Source organism: Cynara cardunculus, assembly GCF_001531365.2.
Source record: "Cynara cardunculus var. scolymus isolate 2C chromosome LG 16, CcrdV1, whole genome shotgun sequence".
NCBI lineage: Eukaryota > Viridiplantae > Streptophyta > Magnoliopsida > Asterales > Asteraceae > Cynara > Cynara cardunculus.
In genome coordinates this window covers 4,139,070-4,164,628 of record NC_037543.1, presented here as the reverse complement: position 1 = coordinate 4,164,628, position 25,559 = coordinate 4,139,070, and the positions used below count along the sequence as shown (strand labels likewise).

The 25,559-nt window shown below is 34.7% G+C and overlaps 2 protein-coding genes across 3 annotated transcripts; both read left to right on the top strand.

The window, feature by feature from the left end:
- The first annotated feature begins 2,062 nt into the window (after positions 1-2,062).
- Positions 2,063-10,787, top strand: LOC112499633 (pumilio homolog 24). The gene is made up of 17 exons (XM_025102944.1): positions 2,063-2,449; positions 2,983-3,036; positions 3,720-3,781; positions 3,879-3,960; positions 4,042-4,165; positions 4,288-4,371; positions 5,262-5,376; positions 5,976-6,126; positions 6,238-6,351; positions 6,433-6,504; positions 7,231-7,281; positions 7,366-7,416; positions 8,021-8,128; positions 8,718-8,876; positions 8,977-9,051; positions 9,650-9,897; positions 10,447-10,787. Exons 1-17 carry the CDS (start codon positions 2,186-2,188, stop codon positions 10,589-10,591), a joined length of 1,959 nt encoding a protein of 652 aa, XP_024958712.1. The 5' UTR covers positions 2,063-2,185; the 3' UTR covers positions 10,592-10,787.
- Positions 10,788-18,054: 7,267 nt separating this feature from the next.
- On the top strand, positions 18,055-25,559 carry LOC112528961. Of its 2 annotated transcripts, XM_025140027.1 has the most exons (7): positions 18,055-18,506; positions 19,386-19,583; positions 19,690-19,962; positions 21,089-21,191; positions 23,409-23,527; positions 24,072-24,248; positions 24,774-25,559. In XM_025140027.1, the coding sequence occupies exons 1-7, from the start codon at positions 18,207-18,209 to the stop codon at positions 25,536-25,538; spliced, it is 1,935 nt and encodes a 644-aa protein (XP_024995795.1). In that variant the 5' UTR covers positions 18,055-18,206; the 3' UTR covers positions 25,539-25,559. The 2 variants fall into 2 exon arrangements, with proteins under 2 accessions (XP_024995795.1, XP_024995796.1); XM_025140028.1 differs by lacking the exon at positions 19,690-19,962.

Below are 25,559 nucleotides of genomic sequence, written 5' to 3'. Positions count from 1 at the left end.
ACTGAGGGTAGGGGAGATCGAATCCGATACATGTCTTGTGTTTAGACAAAATCATCATGTTCATTTATCAATTGAGCTTATGTCCAAGACTTGAGTACTCTGTTATTCACTTGACTGGTTAACCTTATATTTAAGAAACATAATAAATAGTTTTTTGGGAAATTATGTTTTTAATATTAAAAGTAAGGTAATTAAAAATACTGTAGAAATCAAGATATATTGTAACATTAATTGTCAGTGATTTAAGGGTCATCAAACATTTTGGCGTATTTGTGATTTGCTTGAGATCGATCAAGGCGACCAGACAAACATACGTGAGTAAGGAGGTGTGGAATGCATACTTGCAAATGTTGCCCTTATTACTTAGCTTGCAATAAAAGCAGGGGTCAAGGAGGTCGCGCCCCCTTGTGGGGTCATAGGGCTAGCCCCCTGGCAGGGTTCCATGGGGCTGAGATAGATATGGTCGTGCTAGCCATCGCTGGATGGTCTTTAGCTATCGTTGAATCTGGTCGTATTAACTATCGTTGGATCTAGTGTTCAGACATCTTTGAATTTGGACTTCATCCATCGATGAACGCAGGTAGTCTTCAGCCTATCACTAAAAGTGTGTGTTCACTGTTCAGATTCGGTAACTACTCTTCGACATTATCCATTAACAGTTATAACCGTTAAACCGTCAATAATTGTCAATCTCTAATTTAGATATGTAAAACGAGAATCTGGGTATATGTCTTGAGTTTCACAACCTCTGAAATAGAGAGAAAAACTTAAGAATTATTCCAATACAAAATTCGTGAACCTAAAGCTAATAGAGTCGAATGATTGGATTAGAAAAGTGCTTTCCTACACGATTCTTGAGTTTATCTCGATACCCTAATTCTAACATTAATAACTTATATTTTAATTTTCATGTCATATCTTACCAAACGCTGAGTAGTTATCCTGCACATGTGATAAGAGAACAACATTTATGCTCAGATTCATTTGTATAACCCACCTATTCCGACCTGGGAGAATAGACCATTCGGCAGGGGATTCTGAAATTGCGGAGGCTTGATTCGATCAAGCCGCTGAGTATTGGAAACAAGCTATAGCACTTAGGGTGGACAATTAGCTAGAGCAGTAGGTTATTCCTTTTTCTACTTATTTTTCTAAGTGTAGGATAATCCCAAGGGAAACCTGCTCCCATCTCGAGTCAAATATATATAAATAGACACATACTTTTACACTGATCGGGGATGTTCAGTGTGCATACCAAACATATACTAATTAAGGGATTGTTTGTTTACTTCTTAGTAGTTCTATTAAGATGCAACATCTGAATTCTTAAGAGGTGAATATTGTTTGGAAAAAAAAGTCTGTCTCTTAATGGTATTAAAACCCTCTGAATGATTTTGTATCATGGCCCCCCTTAACCATTAAGTGCCATAATTTTATTGTAAACAATTACCAAACAATTATATTTTTTTTGCATTATATCATGAGAGTCATTTAATCATTATGGCCACTTACTTATTTTACACCAAACCATTCAACAACGATGATGAAACGGACCATAACAACTTATGCTTTTTGTAAAAGTGCTTATTAACTTATGTGGTATCAAACTCGAGTTTTGTAAAAAGTGTTTGGATTAGCTTACAGCGGTACTAAACTGCAATAAGCTGATAAGTTATTTTTTAGTGTTTGGCAAATTTTGCTTATATCTGTAAAATGACCAAAAAGGACAGAGAGAAGATTGATGTTGTTATATGGAGAAGGGAGAAGATTGAGATCGATGTTATCTGGTCAAAAAAAGATAGGTATAAAGGGTAATAGGGTTAAAATGGTAAACTGGTAATAAGCAGTTTTTCATAAGTCAGGACGAATTAACTTATCAAAAACTGCTTATTACCGGTTTGGCACCGGTATAAGCAGTTTTCTTTTTTCTTATCCAAACACTAGGTATTAGCTTATCACCGGTCCCAGACTGAAATAAGTCAATAAACACATAAAATAAGCAATCCCAAACACCCCTAAAATAACGTATATTTATTTCAACACAAATATTTGTTTTCTATAGGCATACTCTTTTCGCCTAAGATGCCCTAAAACACAACCCACACTCACGCCTCCGTCACGGAACCTTTAAACCCTCGCAAAACCCTCCGATATCACCTGCTTCTGCTTGCTTATCATCACATCAATGGCGTTTAAGAACCAACAAGGCGATCAATCAAACAAGAGAAAGAGAATTCCAGGCGGAACAAAAGGCGGCGATGGAGGGAAAACCAGTCAGAAGAAGAAACTCAAAACGCCCTCCAACGACCAATCTAACAAAGGTTTTAAGAAGCCATTCAGTTCCTCTAAGCATCACCATGGAAAGGCCGACGGTAAACCTAGATTCGATAAATCGGACACAGCTCAGAATGTGCCCAAAACCAAGCGAGAACTTCGTTTACAAGCCAAGGTTTGTTTGAAGTGTTCTTTATTTTGTAATGCGTGTAGGTGTAGCAAACTAGCAATAAATGTGGGTTTCTAGTGTTCTTTAGCATCTTAAGGTGGATTTCATTGGTAGTTGGGATTTCGAGGCTTAAGGAAGCAACATCGTAATGATTCGGGATTTTTGAAATGTGAATGCTGGCTTTATTCATCCTTTAGTAAAAGAGCTATTTTTTCACTTTAGATGACAAAAGGGGTCATCTTTGAGGTTCTCTTTTCACTTTCAAGATTCATGTGTTATTTGAACATTTCATGGAAATATGCTAATTACATTAATATGCAATTAAAACTCTCATCAATTTCTCAAAGAAGTAGTAGGGTTGATATTAGAAATCAAACAGTAGCTTGATTTAAAAGAGGTGGTATTGAGTAGTTCTTGTTTGCTAAATTTCCGAGTCGTCCTTAGGATTTGTTTCCTATTGCCAATTATGATGCCCATATCATAGCAACTGCATAAAATTTTCATTTCTAACGAGACTATTATAATTTATGTTGTTGCAGGAGCTTGCTGAAGCTAGGAAGAAAAAGAGAAAGCCTCATTACACCCTTGAGCAAGTGTGTAGTTTCTTTAATAAAATTGTATCTATACATGTTAAACGTCTCTTCTTGTATATTATGACAGTTGATCAAGATGTTCTAATGAATGCTTATTATATACATATGCTATGCTTCGTTAACTAGCAGATGACAGATTTTGGATGTTTGTCAGAGTCCTAATAATTTATCTGCCTCCCTCATCCCATTTTTTGCACTATGACCTACAAAAAGTGACTGGGAATTCATTTTGGCAAAAGGGTTTCAAACGTTGTATTTGGATAAATTAATTCTATTTTAGCGATCACAAAATCAACATCTTGATCACTGTGCTCTTATTGTTGCCTAGGAAATTATTGTCTTTGACATGAGGGCTCTGGTTATAATAGTTTTTCTTCTTCTTTTGTATCGATAAATTCCAGTTTGGCCAATCGATTTCGGTTCGTAACTAAGTGCATCTAAATAGTTATCAACTTTTGCTTGCCTCATCATAATGTGATTCAAGTTTCTTTTCCTCTGATGTCTTTTGTTCGTCGTTACTATTTTGCGTACATTTGAGTGTGTTTTTTTTCCTTTCCTACTTCAGTTTGGTGGATCACATTATTTTTGGGGATTCGATACATTATAAAGTTGATCATGGCGTATGAGTAAAAACATATTATGTACATTGGCATTTTCATTTATGATTCATTTGTTTAACACAGGAGCTTGCTTTACTATGGGAAAAGATGAGGCGTCGAAATATTGGGAAGGAAGATAGATCCAAGTATGCATGTGGTTGCATGTTTATGTGGTAGCACATTATTGAATTATCTTCTTATTTATATTATCATAATGCTTGGTCTTTTGAACATATTCCAAAGGTTAGTGAGCGAGGCTTTAAGGAAGATGAAGGGTAAAATTCATGAAATTGCAGGGTCCCATGTTTCTTGCCGGGTACTTCAGGTGATTGCCAAAGATTTATCTTTTTTGCTTTCAAAGTGCTTTTCCTTAGGACATGTACTTATAAAGTTTCATTTGCTTTAGACTTGTGCCAAGTATTGTTCACAAGATGAAAGGAATGCTGTTTTTGAGGAGCTTCGTCCACATTTTCTCACCCTCGCTTGCAACACTTATGCAGTGCATCTCATTACAAAGTTGTTGGATAATGGTTTGTACTAGAATTAAGATGATATCTATTGACCACAATATATGATTAGTTTTGTCAAGTTGTTATTAGATTAAATAGAGTATGTTGCTTATTATCTTTATGTTTTTCTTTGCACTTTTCAGCCTCAAAGGAACAACTGGCAGAGTTTATTTCTTCTCTCCACGGGCATGTTGCTTCTCTTCTACGGCATATGGTTGGTTCAGTTGGTATGACACATTGCACTCATTTGAACCAAATTAAAATCTTGTTTTTAATTGCTGATTTGATGATGCTCTAGTAGTTTGTTGCGTTTTTAATGATTTATTACATTCCCCCTTTGCAAAAAACATGGTAATCTTTGGCTGTGTACATCCCATTGGCATGTTTATTTGTATGTTGTTTTTGGCTTGTAACTTTAAACCTTGCATCATACTTGTTTACCTATACCTCGTTGATCTTTGAAGATTGTACTATCAATAGTGGTGTTCATGATTTGGTTCAGTTTAGTTAGTAGGGAAAATGTGAATTGAACTGCATGAGGCTGATACCTGGCTACCTGAACAGAAACCAAAACATGATTGAACTGCACCGAACCGAAGTAAGGCTGTTACTCGCGGTTCGGTTCACGATTACCCGAATTTATGAAAAAAATATCATTGACCATATAAAAATGGTACCGAAATATTACATTTAAAACAATCACACAACAAATAAATAAAAATAATCAAAGCGCTACGGATTAAAGTAAGTTTAACTGTTTAAAAAACATCCATTTTTTGGTTAAGGTCGACTCTTTCACAACTTCATACCACCAACTTTATTCATCCATGGTTATGCTTTGACACCAAAACATAAAATCATTTAACTTTGGGTTAATAAATAATAATATAAATACTTAATATTAATATTATTCATACATTATAACCGGTTTGGTTCGGGTACCTAAAATTCAAAACCTAAAGCGACCCATGAATACCTGGTGTTTTTCGGTTTTTCGATTTCTCGGTTATCGTTTTTTTTGGTTTGGGATCAAATGGTTCGGCTTGGTTTTTCATCTTTTCCAGTTTTTCTGAACACTCCTAACTATCGAATTAATGTTGCATCTTTTTTATTGTAGTTGTTGAACATGCTTATCAATTGGGAAATGCCACTCAAAAGCAAGCTCTTCTTATGGAATTATACTCCACTGAGCTTCAGTTGTTCAAGGATCTTGTTTTAGTGAAGGAACGCAGGTAAATACATCTTTCTCTAAATAAGCAAGTACCGCGTCCTTTTCTTCCGTTCATGATTTTGAATAGTTACATGTATGGTAGTCTTTTATGTATGCAGTTTTCATGAGAATTAGTTCTTTGTATTGATATCTTTAACAAATAGAAAAGCATATGGACCTTCCCAAATATATTATTTATAAAAGTCAAGGAAAATATGCAACTCAAATACTACTGGTTTTTGGCAGGTTTATGAAGTCCATGTTGTATGTTTATCTTTGTTTGCAAAAATTGTACATTTGGCAGGCTTGGTTTTGTTTGGGAGGGGCAGATGGAGTATCGATCATCTCAAGTTTCAATATATATATTTGTCACTAAACGGATTGTTGATGCTATCCCGAAAATAAAATCATGTTAATGAATCATATAATATCTATGTAACTTAACATTTTTACAAAAGAGTAGTTGTAGTTAACACAAATTGCAGTGGATGTTATACTATCACATGATTTAGGAACATTTCCTTTATTATATGTTTTTTGTGTCATCCATGATCTTGGCACCTTGGGTCCCATAAAAACAAAAAATATGCTCTCATTCCTGTCATATCACTTTGTTAACAGGTTAGTGGATATAATTTCCAAGCTGAATCTGCAAAAAGCGGCAGTAATGAGACATATGTCCTCTGTGTTTCAACCCATCTTGGAGAAAGGAATAGTGGATCACTCTATCTTACACACGGCACTTGTTGAGTACTTCACTATTGCTGGCAAGGTATTTTTACTCTTCAACTTTTGTTCTCCCTGATTGAAAGGATCTTTAAATTTCCCTTTCTTTACTTTCTTTGGTTCATTCGTCGTGTTTCTAAATCAAGTGTTTGGACAGTCTTCTGCTGCAGATGTTATTCAACATTTGGCAAGTGCACTTCTTGTGCGGATGATCCATACAAAGGATGGATCCAAGATTGGGATTCTGTGCATCAAACACGGCAGTGCACAGGTTTGTTAAATTTTACACGAGGATCATGTCAAAAAATTTGATAAGTCAAATTTGTTGTTAAATTGTGTTATTTCTTTGCAGGAGAGAAAGAAAATTATAAAAGGAATGAAGGGTCATGTCAGTAAGATAGCTCAGGATAGATTTGGCAGTATGGTAAGGCTGGATTTTAACTCTGCTATAAACTCTATGTTTTGCCATATAACTGAAGAGATGTGATGGACTTCTAAAGAAAATGTAATATTGTTCAATTGTTCTGTATAATTACTGTTTCACCCCCACTAGGCAGAAAACTTGTCAAGTTGTAGATTCACATGTGATGGGATTCTTCACATATTTATGGATGTTGTGTCAAAATCATGGTGTGTTGGAGTAAAAGGATTTTCAGTTATCATGGTATGTTGTGTCAAAATAAGGCAAATTCATTGTGAATGTTAAAGAAACATAAAGGATTTGCAGATATGTTTCTCTAAAAGATTCATCAATTTTTTATATATGAAATAAGCAAAGCAAGGTAAAAAGCGAATTTGATCTTTCTTTACTTTTTTCTTTCTATAGTGGAGATAGTCGCACGTAATGATTCCCTTTTGATACTCGGCTTGATATTTCTTTATGTTGGCAAATACTTCTTGAAAAATGGTTATGATAAAGATCTTATTTGATCACATGGAATGGTTCATTGCATCAATATGAAACAAATATGTAGTGTTGCTTTGCTTCTTGCTGATATCATTGTAGCTTTACTTGATGTACTCTTCAAATATCTCCATCTTGTATCATCCAATATCTTGATTTGCAAGAGTCCCACATGCTTCTGGTCAATAACCGTTACTTTCCAGTTTCCTCTCTTTTCTATGCCTCAATTCTTTCTCTGTCTTCCAGGTGCTCACGTGTATTCTCTCTGTTGTTGACGACACACAGTTGATAAAAAAGGTTGGTCACTAGATCTTGCTCCTGTCTTAAGCTTTAGCATCTCAAAATATCACATGGTAATTATTATAATTCTTTGAATTGCAGATCATTATTCGTGAACTCCAAGCAGTACTAAAGGAGCTGATTTTAGATAAGGTTCTTTTTCAAGCCCTTTAATATAATGATGGACACTTTGATTTCTACTTGTTCATTGTTATTTTGTGAAGCAGGAGAACATTTTTGAGCAAAATTGGTTGAATTCATAAATGTTCAAATAGTGAAGGTCTTTAGTCCTAAGCATTGATGCAAGCATTTTCTGAAATTGGCAAGCTAATTATAATTAAGGATGCGTTTAGTACGTGGGACAGGACAAGACAGTATAAAAACTTGTTCCATATTTGACGTGACATTAGACTAAGACTGGACGAGACCGAGTGGGACAAAAATGCACGTTTTTGGCCAACCATAAGAGGTGGAAAAAATTAGGGAGATGTGGACAAGATTGGTAAATTACTAAAGTATCCATGTCATATTCTCTAAAACCTTCCAAAATTCTTTCACCCGTTTACCTCATTCTTGCTCGTCTAATCTTGTCCAATTCTTTCTGGTCCAATCCGGTGCACTTGCCAAGTCCCTAACAACAATAAGAGTTTTCCATGTGACTAGTGCAAAGTTCTCTCGTTGTTATAAATTTTAATTTATGATTTTTCCCCAAAACTTATCATCGTTGTACTAATTGTTATTTTTAATATGATCTCAGAATGGAAGGCGCCCTTTATTGCAGCTTCTTCATCCAAATTGTTCTCGTTATCTTAGTCCAGATGATTTGTCTTTGTTAGATTCGTCCATACCTTCTTTACTAATAAAGGTAACTATTATACTTCCTACGTCCCAAAATAAGTGTTCGCATTTTTAATTTAGTTCGTCTCAAAATAAATGTCTGCTTTCAAACGTAAGTGTCCACTTTTCAATTATATCCTTAATCATTAGATGGAGAAATTCATTACTCTGTCTATTATTAAGGGTCAGGTTCAGGGGAAAACCGCCAAAAAATGAAAAACTGAGGAACACTCTAGTAACCATCATCTGTACCGTATGCATATGTGCATACAGGTATTAGTAAGTAATTTTTTCAGTATGCACATGTGCATAACATGCACACATGCATAGAAGCCATGAAACATCTTCAATTACTTGTATGCACATGTGCATACCTTACAAATGAATGGTTATAAGGGTGTTTCTCAGTTTTTCATATTTTGGGGGTTCTTTCCGGAACCTCCCTCTTAAGGTAAAATAGTCATTTGGTTGACTAAAAAATGTATTATTTACACATTTCTAAAATTGTGTGCCTTTTTCATTGTGGACATTTATTTTGGGACGGAGGGAGTTCCTTCCAAAAAGGCAATGGGATACAGCTGCTTGGAATATTATAAGTTGATTTCTTTTTGAATTAGGGTGACTCGGAACCAGGAACCGATGTCAAATCTTCAGAGGTTGAAGGTGACGAGAATATGAGTGATGCAGAGGAGAATGTGCAATCAGTAGTAGCGGGTGGGAAAAAAGATCCCATCTTGCGAAGAAAAGAGTTGTTGGTTGATAGTGGACTTGCCGAGGTTCGTTTTGCTTTCGTCTATTTGTATGGACATCTCAATAATGGGAAATCAACACTTGTATGCACTTAAAATTAACATTCATTTCTGCTTATTTTTACAGAGTCTTATTGACGCATGTTGCGAGAGTGCAGAGGAATTACTTCGATCAAATCATGGGAGAGAGGTCTTGTTTGAGGTGACGATTTTGGCCAAAAACTTTGTTTTCATTCTTTCTCAACTTTTGTCTTCTTTCATGTGCACCTGTCTATGTTTTGAGATTTTTTCTTGCATAAACCAAACCAAGGGTCTGTTTATTAGCAACTTAATGAGCTTAATGGGGCTCACAGCTAATTCGGTCAGCTATACATGACTGTTTGGTAGTGGCTTAATGATATAGAAAGTTTCTTATTCAATAAGCTTCTAAGGGGAACCTTTATGCAGAAAGCCAAGTTTTTTCCAAGCCTGCCCCTCTCAATTAAAAAACGCACACCTTCCATCTATGAAAAACCCTCTTAAACAAAAACCTTCTCAATCTATACAGATAAATTAATCCATTCAGACAGCTTTATCCATACAGGACTTTATGGAAACAAGCCCAGTATATTTCACCTGAAGGTGGGGTCTGGGGTTAAGATGTACTCAGCCATGACCTCTACCCTAAAAAAATAGAGCAGTTGTTTCCGTGAAGACCTCTAAATTGATTTTTGCTGGATTCATAGTCTTTTTCCATAAATTTTTAATCGTTTTAGAGCACTTGGATCGATATTGATGGTGGTTTTGAAATTTGAATGCAGGTTGCTTCGGGTGGTGCGGATGGAATCCTCCGCCCACATTTGGATGAGAAGTTGGATTCTCTACATGAAGCTATAGCAACTAGGGTAGCACTACCTAAATCAGAAGGGCAAGAAGAGGAGCATCTTCTAGAGAATTTTCATTCTAGCAGGACAATAAGAAAATTGATTCTAGAATGTCCCTCTTTCGCCTCCACTTTGTGGAAAAAAGCTTTTAAAGGGAAGTGCAAGACTTGGGCCCAAGGTCACAGGTAACCTGACTGCATTTATTATTAGCAATGTTAATTACTCCCTTTTTGTCAATGAAAACCGTTCGTGTTTTCACTTTGTTGCTCAAACAACAATGACCCAAAATTGAAATGAATTTAGAACGTTTAGGCTATGCTCGGCAAACTAGCAAATAAGCAAGCTGTTGGCTGAAAAGCTAGCTGTTGGCAGATAAGCCAGCTAGTTGCAGATAAGCTAGCTATTGGCTGAAAAACTAGCTAGTGGCAGATAAGCTAGCTGTCGGCAGATAAGCCAGCTACTGGCTTATTAGCTGGCTGTTAGCTGAAAACTAGTCATATTTGGTAAAAACTAGCTCATAAGCTATGTGACAATGTAACATAACCTAGAATTGGAAAAGGGAAGTAGAAAAAAGGCCCAGGAGCTTATTGAAATGATAGCTTATATGGCTAAACAAACGAGGCTTTTTCAATAAGCTATGGATGCCAAACATGGTCTAAATTAAGCAATAGGAGAACCTTAATTTGTTTATTGAACATTGTACATCCAATGATTGTATAAAACCGTTCTTGCAGCGCAAAGGTGGTTTGTGCATACTTGGAAACCTCGGATCCTATGGTGCTTAAACTGGCAAAGCAAGAGCTGCAGCCGTTACTAGACAAAGGCGTACTTAAATTACCCGAGAACAACCAACCAAGAAAGCAGGCTAAGCAACTGTAGCCAGATGAGCCCCGAACTTGGCATGTCTTGTATCTTCTTCATGCGGTTTTTTACTTGCAACTCGAGCTTTCAATCGGATTTTTGTGCATTAATTGCGGAACTAGACATGTCTTGAATCGTCGTTACTTAAACGAGTATACACATAAGAACATTGTATTTTAAATTTAGTAATCAAAATTGTTGTTTTTTTTGCCACAATTTGCAATTCAAAATCTCATCTTAGATTCACCATCTTTGTTGATCTTATTCTGGTTTGTATATTGCATGGCATACAGACCTTTTTGTTGGTTTTGGCTTGTGTTCCAAAAGTTTCGTCACAACATTATGTGGCACACCATGGTCTAATGCACCGTTTTAGTGTTCTGTTAGCTTTTACTATATATATATATATATATATATATTATTTAATATTATTGACTCATTAGGTAATAGTAGAAAATACATGTTTATATACCACCCCTCCCAAAATAAGGGCCCACAATTGAAATAGAAATGACAAAACAATTTTATACATGGTTAATTTTTACACTTTTAATCAATCAAATGATAAGTTTACTGATAACTAATGTATCTATCTTTATCAGCTCTTAAATATCTCTGACATGGCTTGAGGCTTGGTCTTGCACACCACGATTCACGTCATTTAGAACCTTGGTTCTAGCTCGACCGACGACCGCCATTATATTTGTGACACCAGCCTCGTCTTTTGAGATCCTTGCTAGGTTTTCTGCAGAGAAAGCCGACTTTCTTAGGGTGTGTTTGATGCATAGACGAGAATGGACAAGATTGGATAAGCAGGAGTGACCGAGTGAGTTAAGGGAGCGAAGAAATTGTGAAAGGTTTTGAAGTTTTAATTTAATATAGACAGTTCAGTAATTTATCAAGATTTCATGCTACTGTGATCAGTATTTTTAGAAGGGAATATTTTTCATATAATATAAAATAGCAACTGTCATTGTCCAACTTATAAACAAAAATATTCAAATAATGCACGAATATTGTACTGGTTTTATAAAAAGTGGCAAAGCATCTTTAAAATTGACCGAATAATACCATATATTGATGGTCCAACCACTATATATATATATATATATATATATATATATATATATATATATATATATATATTAAATAACTCATTTACATCCAATTTACAGTTAATAATCCAAAATAGACAGCTTATTTATTCAGTAATATATGACTGTTTGAAAGTGATTTAATAGTATAAAATGTGATTTATTCAGTAATTTTGTAAAGAGGAGCTCTATATAGAAAAACAAGTTTTTTTTTTCTTTTCCCAAATATGTTTTCTATTTAGAAAAGCGTTCATTCCATCTATGAAAAAATCTTACAGACAACTTTATCCATACAAGACTTAATTGAAAACCAACCAGACAACCCATAACATATTATAATTGAGCTAAAGGTCAAGAGATCGTATAATTAGGTAAATGATGAAACATATATAATTTTAATCCAAATTTTATTCTGTATCCCACATTAAACTACCTTTCGACGCAACCCGTAAATTAACTCTGAATATTATTTTAATTTACATTTGATAACAAAATAAATAATGTTGATTTTTATGTGTAACGAAAAGAGTTTTATAGTAAACAAAATATAATTAAATTATGATTTTCGTCCTTGTAGTTTATCATTTATAACTATTTTCGTCCCTAATCTTTAAAAATTGCTTTTTTCATTGTTGTGGTTTCCATTTTGCTTCTTTTTTGGTCCTTTAGAATAACAGAGTTAAAAGGGTCTGTTAGGTTAGGGATAATTTGGTCCTTTTAACCTTTTTTATTATTTTTATTTTTTAATTAAATAACTATTATCGTATAGGTTATCAAAGCATAGGTGATAGGCATACGTTCATTAATCATTTATAAGAAAAAAAATAAAACTTCAATCGAATGTTTGTGGTTTGAAAAATCTCAATCTGACCCAAACAAAGCTACAACTCAATTTAACCCAACTCATGTTGGAATATGACAGATCTTCAGAATTGAGGACGTGATAATCACTGTCATTAAAGAATATTAGCCCGCACTATTTACGCTGGTGGTTCGAGACTAATTTCTTCCTAGGATTCAACCTCAACTAACAGAACTTTATGCAGCGTACATAAAGTTCACATGAACATCAAACGATTGTAATTATGTATGTATTGAAAGTGTATCAGAGCTTGTTATCTGATCATATGCACCCTTATATAGTAGTTAAAACGAACCAAAAATAACTACCATTTAACTACCAATACGTTTTCCCTCCAAAATAACTACCATTACGGTTTCCCTCCAAAAATAACCGCATTATGGTTTCCCTCCAAAAATAACCGCCATTAACAGAATTAATTTGTATAAAAATAATAACGAAATTATTTTTCTAAGGATGCAAAGGTACTAAGTGCTAAGTCTTTGATTAATTAATATATATTAATCATCTACCAATTCCCTCCAAAAGCCTYCTAAAAGACTTTCAAACATTTGAGTGGAACACACTTTCACTTTGCTCACCCACCAATGTGGGATACGACATTTTTTGGATACGGTGACACCATATAAAAGTGTATCGACAGGGACGGACCCAAATTTTTTTGGATACAGTGGCACCATATAAAATGGTTGCATCTTCTAGAATAAAACGGTTGCACCTTTCAAGAACCTACCTTTTTTTTTTCCCAATACCACAGAGGAACAATACGGTGACATGTGCCACCTAACCACCCCTCTAGGTCCGTCTATGTGTATCGGGTTCATCGGGTTGGGTTCAAATAATCTAACCCAATAGATACGGGTTGATCTAATTTTGTATCAGCAATGTGTCGGATTACCTTGGATCAAGTTTTTTTGAGTTTTTTCGAGTTGGGTTGGACTGGTTGGTCGATATTTTAAGCATTCCTAGTTTGTGTTATAGGTTAGATTTTTGTTTTACTTCTTATTTGTTTGATAAATCTTCTAATAAATTGTACATGTGTAATATCTAATGCATTTAAATATAAAAAAAGATAAAAAGACCACATTACCCATAATTTAACGTGTTAGGATGAAGGACGAAAAGCGAAATGAAATGTGAACTACAGGGATGAAAAAACGGTTTTTAAACCATAGGGACGAAAATTGTTATAAACACTAAATCATAGGGACTAAAAGCGTAGTTTACTCTATAATTTTATTATTATTTCTATTTAAATCATTATTATCATATACAATCAAACAAAGTGTAGCAGATGCACCGTGCACCTTTGGTCCCGCTACCCACGCGGCAAACAGTTGCAATGTCTATTAGGATACCATTCTACTTTTCCCGATAATACCCTTACTCCTTTCTCCCTACGTACCCCTCTAAATTACCATAATACCCTTTTAATTTCTATTTTGTTTATTTTGATTTTTAATATAAAACTAGTTGTGTACCCGCGCAATGCGCCAGAAGCCATGAATTTTAACGATTTTGAAGTTTTACTGGTTTTATAAGATAAAATTTAACGATGATATATGTTACACTTGGTCTTTACATATTAATACAATTTGAATAAATAMGAGTTATGGTTCCAATTACAGACTATCGATGAAAAAAATTGTATGACARTTTAAAATCCAATATATTTAAACGACTCTACAAATGTGTTCGATTTCACCAAGAGCAAATAACCAAGAAACTTGAGTTTTAACATAAACACTCAAAACCAATAAAGAAAACTACAAATTTAACAGATCATAAGCCATGCAAAGACCAAAAAGATGAGTTTTAAAATGAGATCTCAATTGTTTACCCTATTTCTTGTCCAGAAACTCAAATTAAGGTTGAATTAATACATGTATATGTATATATATATATATATATATATATATTTCAAAAAAACCCAAGAATATATTAATTCATAACATATTATATAGTGCACTTTGGACAGCCTAACCAAAAAATATATAGTATATATATATATATATATATATATATATATAACTACAAAAATATAAATCGTAAATATTAAAAATATTTTTTCACAGTATATATAATATATAATAATTTAATTAAGTCAAAAACTATTCAATATTGGACTCATTTCGAAGGTATTAAAGAGACGATTATAATAGTATAACTTGTTAAAATAAAAGTGTATTTTTTAAACATGTTTTAATTGATGTACGATTATGTATATTAATTCGAAAAAAGTTTAAAATGAAACATTTAAAARTAAAGAACGTAAAGTAAATTAATTAACTAATTATAGGGGTATAAAGTGTAAATTTAAAATTATAATTTAAAAAAAATTGATTGTGAGAGGATGAGTGTATGCGAGGGGGTGAGTGCATGTGAGGAGATGAGGGGGTGAAAAAGTGTATAAATGGTATCTTGGTCATTTAGTATTTTAAGACTTTAAAACTTTTGCTAAATTTGTTTTATAAGATAGTATATATGAGTAATTTTTTTTTTTAATTTAATACCGAAATATAAATATTTATCCTTTGACAATTAATAAGTGACGTTTAAAAAATTAACAATATAAATACAGAAAAATTGGTGTGGAAATTGTTATTATAAGATAATTAATTACTTTGTATTCTATGAGTTAGAAGCCTTTTACTAAACAATTATTTGTAAAGTACTTACTGAATAAATTTTCTTATTGGATGAACATGATAAGGGCCAAGAATCTTACTGGGTAAGAGCGATGAGAATGATGGAGAGTCTTACGCGGTAAGTGAAGATTACGATTCTTTCCCAGATAAGCGTTTACCAAGTAATTGTTGCATTCAATACGTTTTGATGTACAAAAATCTTAGTCATCAAAATAAATTATAGTGTTGACTTTTGTAGGTAAGCATTTACCGGGTAAGCATTTTGTTGGGTCAGCAGACTCGGTGTTCCCTCGGCAGGTCAAATCCTCGTCCTTAAACCCACCGCTCCTGTAGCAATGCAAGAGCATCCCACATCGGTGAGGCTAGGGAGTATTCTCTTCCTTATAAGGAAGTGGGAGTCTTCTCCTACCAGTGACGCGTTTTTTTTGTGACGCGTTTTAGAAAACAAAACCGTGAGGGGTTGTTGCGATGCGGGGAAACCCCGGGGCAGCCCAGAGCGGACAATATCACGTGGGCGGCTCCCTAGTGCAGTTACCGGTCCAACACATTTGGGTAAACAGCCCCTTAGACAAATGATTTTGTGAGAAAGAAAGTTAATGTGAGAAGCGTAAGAAGGGATCTGGACATTTGATCATCTTTAATCTCAAATCCCCCCATGAATCACGCTTGATATTGATCCGGTGTATCTCGGTGCATCTCATCCTAATGTGTATACAAGGATGAAAATCTCTACTTACGCTTCTTACCGGAACTCAGCCCCTATGGGTTATTATCGTTAATAACATTAATTTTATATTACAACATTTTTTTTGGAATGCCTATTATGCCCATAGGGCTAAGGAAAAAGTGGTTTGTGCTATCTTTTTTTAGTGTCTTTATCATACCGGTCTCACAACCATCATGGATAAAGTAAAACATCGTATCTTGTGACATGGAGAATGGGGCCCAGGGTTGTATTCAATATTTATTATGAAAACTCCACCTGTTTTCACTGAGAATCAACTAGGCTGTATAAAATGAGAGTTTGGACTGTCTTAATTCCAAACACGTTACATATATGATCTTCCCATGCCAGTAAGCTTTTCAACGAAGCATCAACGTAATTTTTTTTGCCGCACCAGATAAAGACACGTTCTTTAAACCCAAATTTGCTTTTTTACTTGATTTTGGATTTCGAGGATTTTGGTTTGAGTTTTAGGGTTTGGAAGCATCAATCCTTGCTGGCATTGCAATATCTGTTTCAAGTTCATCTAGTTTTATTGAGTATTCCCCTTCTGACCACGGAGGTTCAAATGCAATGATTCCGGGCTACCTGCAAAGCAAATGGTCGTCTTATAATTAGTCGGCTCGCATAGCGGGTTGGATATCTAGGTTAATAGAAAAAAAGAATATTACAAACTACATATAACCAATTTTTAACGATTTAAAACATATATAAAATCAAATTTTATAAATATAATCTTACGAATTTTATTTATTTGTCTATTTTTATTTTACATTTTAATTCTAATAAGAATGCAATCCAAATTTACTTATTACCAGATATCAATACTATATTGTACAACATTCGAGGTAAAGTCTTAAAAATCATTTTTTATGTATCAAGTACTGTTTATCGATCCATATTTTCTAAAATTCAAGATTAAAAGTAAATGGTGCATGTGTACAACTATATAAAGTTGCATGTTTGAATTAATATAAATACCTGATAAACGTAATTAAATACCAGACAAATATTTTATTTTAAATGTAAAATAAAATTATCATTATGAACTCATAATACTTAATTATTATCTTTATAAAAAAATATTACCTTATTAAAACTGAAATAAATTACATTTTCATCATTAAATATAAATACATTCAATTATAATAAAAACATTAAACTAATCATTTATACAAAAAAACAAGAACTTTCGACATCAAAATACTCCATAAACTTGATAAGCAACTGGAAGCATTTTAGCTTTCTCAAATATCATACAAACTGTATCATAAAAATCAATAGAAATAAAGAACAAGACATACATTAAAATCGAGATGTATTGTCTGCATTGCACGAGTACATTTGTAGTATATGAAAAATCAAATCATATTTTAAGCAAAAGTTGATCAATGAACATAAATTATTCTTACGGGTCTCACGAAAAACCCTTGATCTCATGTGAATCCAACCATATATATATATCTATACTATATTATAAAGCATTTGACATAAACTTTTAAAAACCACTTTTTATGCGTAAAGTACTGTTTCTTAATACATATTACTTAAAACTCAAGATTACAAGTAGATTGTGCGTAAGTACAACTTATTAAAGATCTATATCTGAATTCGTGTAACTAACTGTAGCTAAATATAATCAAATATAAGATAAACATTTCATTTTAAACATAAAAATTCTAAAATATAATTAGAATAATCATTGAGTTCTAACAGAATACTTGATTATTATCTTTATAAAATATTATATTATTAAACCAAAAATAAATTATTTCGTTATTAAATTTAAATTAAATTATAATAAAAATAAATAAATTAAAGAACTTTATGATATTTTTAAATTTATATTTTATTGAAAAATAAAATCATTATTGCTTTTTTAAAAATACATAAAATCGTATTATAACATCACAAAGACAGATAATAAAATAGAATATTAAAATCAAGATGTGTCTCGCTATATTGCACAAATACTCTTCTAGTATATATATTGTGTATTTATATCAAGTCAAATATACTAATTTCAGATATTTAGCTGTTTAAAAGGACAAGAAGGTAATTTCAGCATCTCGTCTTAATCTCTCCTCATCTCTTCTCCGTTGCTTGTTCCGCTGTTTCGCAACTTTCTCTCTCCAGATTCGACGAATTCGTGCAAGATATTGCAAATCAACTTCCATGATTCTTGTTAAACTACAAATTATTGATCCAATCTAGAGTTAATCTGATCAAATCAGGACTTATACTCGACTATTACACCGTCAAAAGGTTGTTAAGTCGTGATTAAGCGAACTTCCGAGCTGAGTGGATGGCGGCAACGACAATGGCGACAGCGGCGGGGGCGGTGGTGTTATTGTACTATGTATTGGCTCGGAGATTGTCTTCTGCTGATGCGAAGGCTGCCGACGATGATGAGGGACGGGAATATATGAAATCAAGTAAATCGAAGAGGAAGATCGCGCAGAGGAGGCCAGCTCAGGCGCCTGCCACGTGGTTTGAAACGATTTCGACTCTATCTGAGACGCTTAGATTTACATATTCAGAAACCCTAGGGAAATGGCCTATTGGAGACTTGGCTTTCGGCATCAATTATTTGTTGCGAAGGCAGGTAACGCCTTCTTTTCTTGGTCTGTTTTAGTTTCTAAAGTTCGAGTTGATTTATTTGATGGCCAAAAGTGTGGAACATGTAAGACCTAAACAACTGGGGTTCATCTTTCAAGTTGGGCAAGGTATCATTGAGCCAAAGGAGACCTGGTAAAGCTTTAGCCTTTATACATCTAGGGTTGTGATTTGATTCGATCGGTGATGTGTTGTCTTGAGTTCATTATGATTGCATTGCGCATTACCACTTGATCTCTTGAATTTTCCCTTGAGAAAAGTTGGTTTAGTATTTTTTGTTATACACCTGTAGTTTTAATTATCAATATTGTCCAGAGAAATCTAAATTGGAGAAGACGAGGGTAAAAAGTTAGTTAGTTTAATTGAGGGCCGTTTGACTACCTTCAGTTGAAAAACAATAGAACATATCCTTCAATTGGAAATATGACTTTTGAATCATAATACTGACATGGGTTTGTTCCAATGTAATATTTCCACTACCTGTCATTGAATTTATATCCACTTTGAAGTGAAAGGTACTAAGGTAGTCCATTAGACCTAGAAAATCAGTGTATATCTGTAACTGGAACAGAGCTAGAATGAATGAGACTGCGAATTGGGTCACTATTTCTAACTATGCTATGTACATGTTGTAGATTGGTTCGATCCTTTGTGATTTGCGTTTTGTAGTATAGGTCTTGATCTATCCCAAAGTCAGAATTGAGGTTATCTCTAGGAATCACCAAATCTTAATTGTGGTTGTAATACTTTGACATGCTGAAGAATGAACATTAATAATTTTTGCACAAGACATATTGCTTTATGTCAAACTGCTTATTGCAATTTCTTTCGGTGTAAACTTGTATTGATGTGATAAATGTTGATTCAGGGTAATGTACAAGTAGCCAGTGTATATGCTGGAGAAAATAGTATACAGCTCAAGGGACCAGGAATCATTGAAGAGTTGAAACAGTATTTGAAGTTGTTAACTCTTTGCATGCTTTTTTCAAAGAAACCTTTCCCAGTTTTTTTGGAGTCTGCTGGCTATTCAGAAGCAGATGTCCTATTGCAGAAGCCGAAAGCAGGGGTATGGAAACCTTGGCAATGCTCTGATATTATAGAAGTTGTAGTTTATTAATAACAAGGTGTACTTGTTTACATCACTGAGGGTGCTGTTTTTTCAATGAATGCAGCTTTTGAAGCCTGCCTTCACGATTCTCAGTGATAAAAATTCTAAATGCTTCCTTCTATTGATTCGGGGCACTCATAGTATCAAAGATACACTGACAGCAGCAACTGGTGCTGTAGTTCCTTTTCACCATTCAGTTTTACATGATGGTGGGATAAGTAATCTTATTTTAGGTTATGCACATTGTGGGATGGTTGCTGCTGCTCGGTGGATTGCAAAGCTCAGTATTCCTTTTTTGCTTGAAGCCCTGAATGACAACCCTGGTTATGAAGTAAAGGTAGATTTTCTTTCTGGCCTAAGTATATTTCTTATGTCTTTTGAATGCGGAAGTGATATTTACGCTTAATTGCTGCTCAGGTGGATGCTTAAGATGATCTATGCACATGTAACTACGAAGTATTATTGATTACATGTAACGAGACAAACTTTGTACTGGCATTTAGGAATCATGCAATCAGGTTGAAAATTTGAAAGTAAACATGAGCCTTGTTCACTAACATTAAGAATATTTTTTGGCATTGTTTTATTGCATCACATCTGATTATAATTTAGATTTTGGTACATCAAACCTGTTTCGTGTTGTCAATTCAAAGTTTTATATCATGTGATAATATATGTTTCTCTATTTGCATTTTGACTTTTCGGCTCTATGCCTCAGATTTGAGTTGAAATGGAGATGCTCATTCAAGGAAAGCCATTTCTACATCCCGGAGCAATTATCTTTGTGATTACAAAGAAGAGTGCTCCAAACCACAACAAAAAATGGCATCAACATCTTAACATCATATGGCCACTACTTTTCTTGATTGTTAGTTATATATACTTTTTGAACACCATACAGTCACTTAGTTGCATACTTGGAAACATAAAATTGCCTGTGAAAATTGTAATAAAATAATAATGTAATCCAAGAAAAAGATGCAACTTTTGACTTAGGACATAGTTTAATGAAAATGTTTTGACTATTGAATGCTTAAATTTTCCCTTAATAAGGACAAAACATAAAATTTTTTGGACCAAAATCGAAGTTATTAATTCTAAGTAATGATTGCGAATGGGCAAAAAAGTAAATTCTGATTGAAGCTTCCCCAAAAAGGGAACAATGCATTTTTTGGACAACTGAAAATGGAAAGTGATGCCCTTTTTGGGATGGAGGGAGATCAATTCTTTCTTTGCCTCAGGCATACTATACTATACTATCCAATAGCAAAATATTTAGTTCTTTTTAATGATATCATAAGCTTCTTAGTAGAAATGACTACCAACAAGGTTAATGTGTTTAATGCAAATAGTTTTTATCTAAATTCATCAGCTATACGTCATATCACATACTGTGTAACTTCAGTATCAATCCTCCACTAATTAAATGAGTGTTCTAATTAGCTTTTTGCATTTATTTGCAGATTGTTGGTCATTCACTTGGTGGTGGTACCGCTGCACTCTTAACATACATTCTTCGAGAACAGAAGGACTTGTCATCAATTTCATGCATCACATTTGCACCAGGCATGTACTGTTCTTGTACTTCATCATTCCACTCCCCCCTTGTTTTTCTTCCCTTTACCAAGGAAATCAAGGTGTTAGCAGCATCATGGTCAACTGCTGATCAATATTTTCATAGAAGGAACATTCTAATAGAAAAAATTGTTTGTAGAAGTTTGTTTAGATTTTTCAGGAGCATCCTAATGAAACAAGGATGATCTATAATTTCATAAAAGAATCATTCTGGTGAAAAAGGTGGTTTTGATATATCATTTCTAAGTATTCATATTTTTTAGGATCACCCTGATGACAGTGGTTTTGATATATCATTTCTAAGTATTTATATTTTTTCAGGATCACCCTGATGACACATTCTTCTATAAGGGCATGCAAATAAACCGTTTCATTTGGAACTGTCTTGATCAAAATCTTAAAATTTGGATGGTCCATATGAAAAAGAATGTTCACCAAACTTATCTGATACCTGATAAGGGCCATTAGTAGTGTAGGACCTGATCCCATCAATGTGTTCCCCTTGGTGTTTTCTTTTCTTCAAAATACAAGTTACGTGATAAGAAAGTCTTCCTTCTTTCCCTTTCTTGTTTGGTGCTATATATAAAATATAATCAACCTTACGCTAGTTACTAGTAGTTTTTTAATACTTTACTAGTAGTTTTTTTTAATACCTTCTCAAGGAGGAGAATCATAGGTTCTAACATTGTCGCCGTTCTTCAACAATGCAGTAATCAGCGTATGTTAGATTAGTCCTATAATCCCAAATCTTCACAACTTGCAATGATGTTAAAGATGTTAAAAGTTGCATCACAAAAAGCTTGTGCCCCAGTTTGTACCTGTGCAGATCAATGGGATTGAGCTACATGAAGCTAACCGACTAAGGGATATTTGTTTTCTCACAATCTCACCTTTTTTTTTGATGATGAGACAGTTTAGTTATAAGGAATTAAGGATATAGATGAAGACAAGAAAAATAAGAGAGAATTAAGCTGAGTGGTACCTGTTTCATTATTTATTGTATAGTGATTATGGGCTATGACATCCCTTTTAGCGATAAATATGCAATATACTGAAAGTTAAAATATCAAACATAAGCATCATCTGAACCTAGCAACTACTCCCTCCGACCCAAAATAAGTGTCCAGTTTCAAAAATAGATAACATAATTTCCAAATCTGCCATTAACTAATGCACAAATATTTAAGAGTTGATAAGATAGATAAAGTAATTAAGGGGGAAGTTGTCATTTGGTTAACTAAAAGGTGTAGTAAATATGCACGTCTAAAACTGTGCCATTTCTGTCGTGGACACTTACTTTAGGGTGGGGGGAGTATCAATGAAACAGTTTGTTTATACAATCTTCTCCTTTCATCATCAATAGAAAAGGAGCTGGGGAGTGTCTGATAACATAGAGGGAGGAAAATGCTACATAAGGAGGAGATGATGGTTCAACTCCTCTCAGAAGAAAATGGTGGTGGGAAAGTTCTTTGAAATTGATAAAACCATCAATACGGGGTAGGCTGCATCGGTTAAGAGTTGTGATATGTGCTTTGAGATTCACAAGAATATTAAGGAACATAGCCTCCAAGATTAAAATTATAGCTCAAGGAGTACGAGAGTAGCATAAGTTATTGCTCACAAGGTGCAGGTTTGGGTGGAGGCTGAACGCAGGAGATGGTTTTCTGCATGGAGTTGCATTCAAACAGACTTACAAATGAGAGATTGAGTTTGAGACATGGTGGAGAAAGCTTTAAAGGTAGGAGGCAGAAAAAAGAAGAATAAATGAGTAGAAGTAAGAAGATTGTATGTTGTAGGACTGCATGGGGGAAGCATTGAGTATCTGGATGCAAGCAAAGGTTATAGGTTATCCATGTCCCATAAGTTTGAGCAGTTGAAAATTTGAATAAGATGATCTGTATACAAACAGGACCACTCATATTGCAAGTCATTGGAGATTTTGTTTATATTCAATAGATTTCTTTGCTTCCAGAAACATCCAAGTTCATTACTTTGAAAATCAAACTATAAGGAGTAATTGCTTACTGTCACCAGAGAGGGAGTGAAAAGGGGGAGGGGGTCTTTTATCTTCCCCATGCAGCTTTTTACCTACTTCTGTTAACATGCTTGTGTATTTACTACTGTAAGCATCTCAGATCATTTAAACCTGTGCTGGTTTCATGTGAGGTTTGAGTTCTGATTATTGATACTGAATTTCATCTTTTGCAGCTGCCTGCATGACTTGGGAATTGGCAGAGTCTGGAAAGCACTTTATCACCACAATAATCAATGGCTCTGATCTGGTGCCCACATTCTCAACTGCTTCTATAGATGATCTTCGCACTGAGGTACTGTACTTGAGCATTATAATTGTCTTGAAAAATCGTCCCTCTATCCTGTTCTGTAATTCACTACGAGTTAAAGATCCTGCTTCCGTCTTGAGAAACTAAAGCAGCTAACTGAATCCTGAGTAATATACAAAGATCAAAGTTCAGACATCATCCCCAAAATTGTCGTAATTTAAGGGGTATTTTCCTGATTTCTTTCTGGAGGATCTTAGCCTAGTACTTCTTTCTCAATTTATTTACCAGATATGTATGTGTGTTGATAAACTTGTGGGTGTTTGCAGAAATAAAAGAGTTCCATCCATTGTATGATTTCCAGACCAGATCATGTTACTTTTCTGTGATTAAAGTATGAAAATAAAAAACCAAACCAAACCAAAATAACCTAGTATATCCCACTCAGAGGTAGGGTCGGGGGTGGGATGTACGGAGAACTGATAGTTTAGCGTCTGTTTCCGTGAAGACCCTGGGCTTTTGAAAGAGTTTAAAGTACTAGAATATGTGTGCATCATGTATAACTATTCTTAATGAAGTTCTTTATCTATAGGTTACAGCATCCTCTTGGTTAAATGATCTGCGTGATCAAGTTGAGCAAACTAGGGTTTTGAATGTCGTATATCGTTCTGCAACTGCTTTGGGCTCTCGTCTCCCATCAATGGCCAATGCAAGAGCCAAGGTTGCTGGTGCAGGGGCAATGCTGCGTCCTGTTTCTAGCAGCACTCAGGTAAAAACTTACCCTCTTGGTTCTCTTACGTCGATGTTACATGTTATTCAATTTTACTTTTTTATCTCTATTAGTAACACAATTGGTTCCGGGGTGGTATATTTATAGAAACATGCTAGGGTTTGAGTCTGGCTGTGCAGTGTGAGAGTTAAAATTTCTTTGGGAATTGGGCTCACCGTGGGCACCGGGATCTTAAGCCCGCCAAGTAATTTTAGGCCCCAATCCCCATGGAGTAACATAGTTGGTTCGTGGTTGGTATACTTGCACAAACATGCTAGGGTTTGAGTTTGCAACTGCAGTGTGAGAGTTACAATTCCTTCGGGGACTGGGCTCATTGTGGGAAGTGGGCTCTTGTGTACCTGATTTACCTTTCACGTGATGATCTTAGGACTGACGGTGTGGCTGGATCATGGTTTGCTGGTTACAAACCCTTTTTGCATAAACAATTATATATTTTTTATGTTTCTCAAGTTTAATAATAGACCCAAGAAACGCATATGAAATTTACGCTTTTATAAACTGCAGGTTGTGATGAAACGGGCTCAGAATGTCGCTCAGGCTGTAGTTAGAACCCGTTCTACCCTTTCCGCTTGGTCATGCATGGGTGCACGTCGTCGTGCTGTTGGCACTGCACCTATCGATGGTTTTTCCGAAACTTCCCTAATACTTGAAAAGAATCCTGATTCTCTTACAACCGACACGGTCAATCCCGACCACGAGTCAAACAACATCAACCATTGTTCTTCCAGTGGTGGGCCTGGGCCCGCGTCCGGGTCTGGGCACGAGGACACAGACGAAGAAGAACTTCTTATTCCCGTGGACCACGTTGCATCCAATTCCGAACACATCACCGAAGGCGAACTATTATATGAGCTCGAGAAAGAACTTCAAAGGCAAGAGCACGAGGCGGATTTTCAATCCCAGGAAGAAGAGGAGGCCGCTGCTGAAGAAATCCGAGAAGAAGAAAAAGTTATTGCGGATGCAGTAGATGGTGAACAGCCGATTTCTTCATCAGACGTTTTCGAAAATCACCATCTGTATCCTCCTGGAAGAATAATGCATATCGTTTCAATCGTTTCGAGCAACCCTGTTGATCGAGATCAAGATCATGATCACGATCACGGTACTGCCATTGAAGAAAGTGAAGTCGAACGTGAACATGTGGGTATTTACGAGACTAATCGGGATCTTTACGGTAAACTGAGGTTATCAAGAACAATGATCAATGACCATTACATGCCAATGTATAAGAAGATGATGGAGAAATTGTTGGTTGAACTAGAAAAATAGATTGATATATTAGTTGGTATA

Excerpts from the sequence above, each read along its gene's own strand:
- LOC112499633 (XM_025102944.1), top strand. The coding sequence starts at position 2,186 with ATGGCGTTTAAGAACCAACAAGGCGATCAATCAAACAAGAGAAAGAGA. Across the intron at positions 6,505-7,230 it reads AGGATAGATTTGGCAGTATG|GTGCTCACGTGTATTCTCTC; the intron begins GTAAGGCTGGAT and ends TCTGTCTTCCAG. Across the intron at positions 9,052-9,649 it reads GGAGAGAGGTCTTGTTTGAG|GTTGCTTCGGGTGGTGCGGA; the intron begins GTGACGATTTTG and ends ATTTGAATGCAG.
- LOC112528961 (XM_025140027.1), top strand. The coding sequence starts at position 18,207 with ATGGCGGCAACGACAATGGCGACAGCGGCGGGGGCGGTGGTGTTATTG. Across the intron at positions 18,507-19,385 it reads ATTATTTGTTGCGAAGGCAG|GGTAATGTACAAGTAGCCAG; the intron begins GTAACGCCTTCT and ends ATGTTGATTCAG. Across the intron at positions 19,584-19,689 it reads TGCAGAAGCCGAAAGCAGGG|CTTTTGAAGCCTGCCTTCAC; the intron begins GTATGGAAACCT and ends CAATGAATGCAG.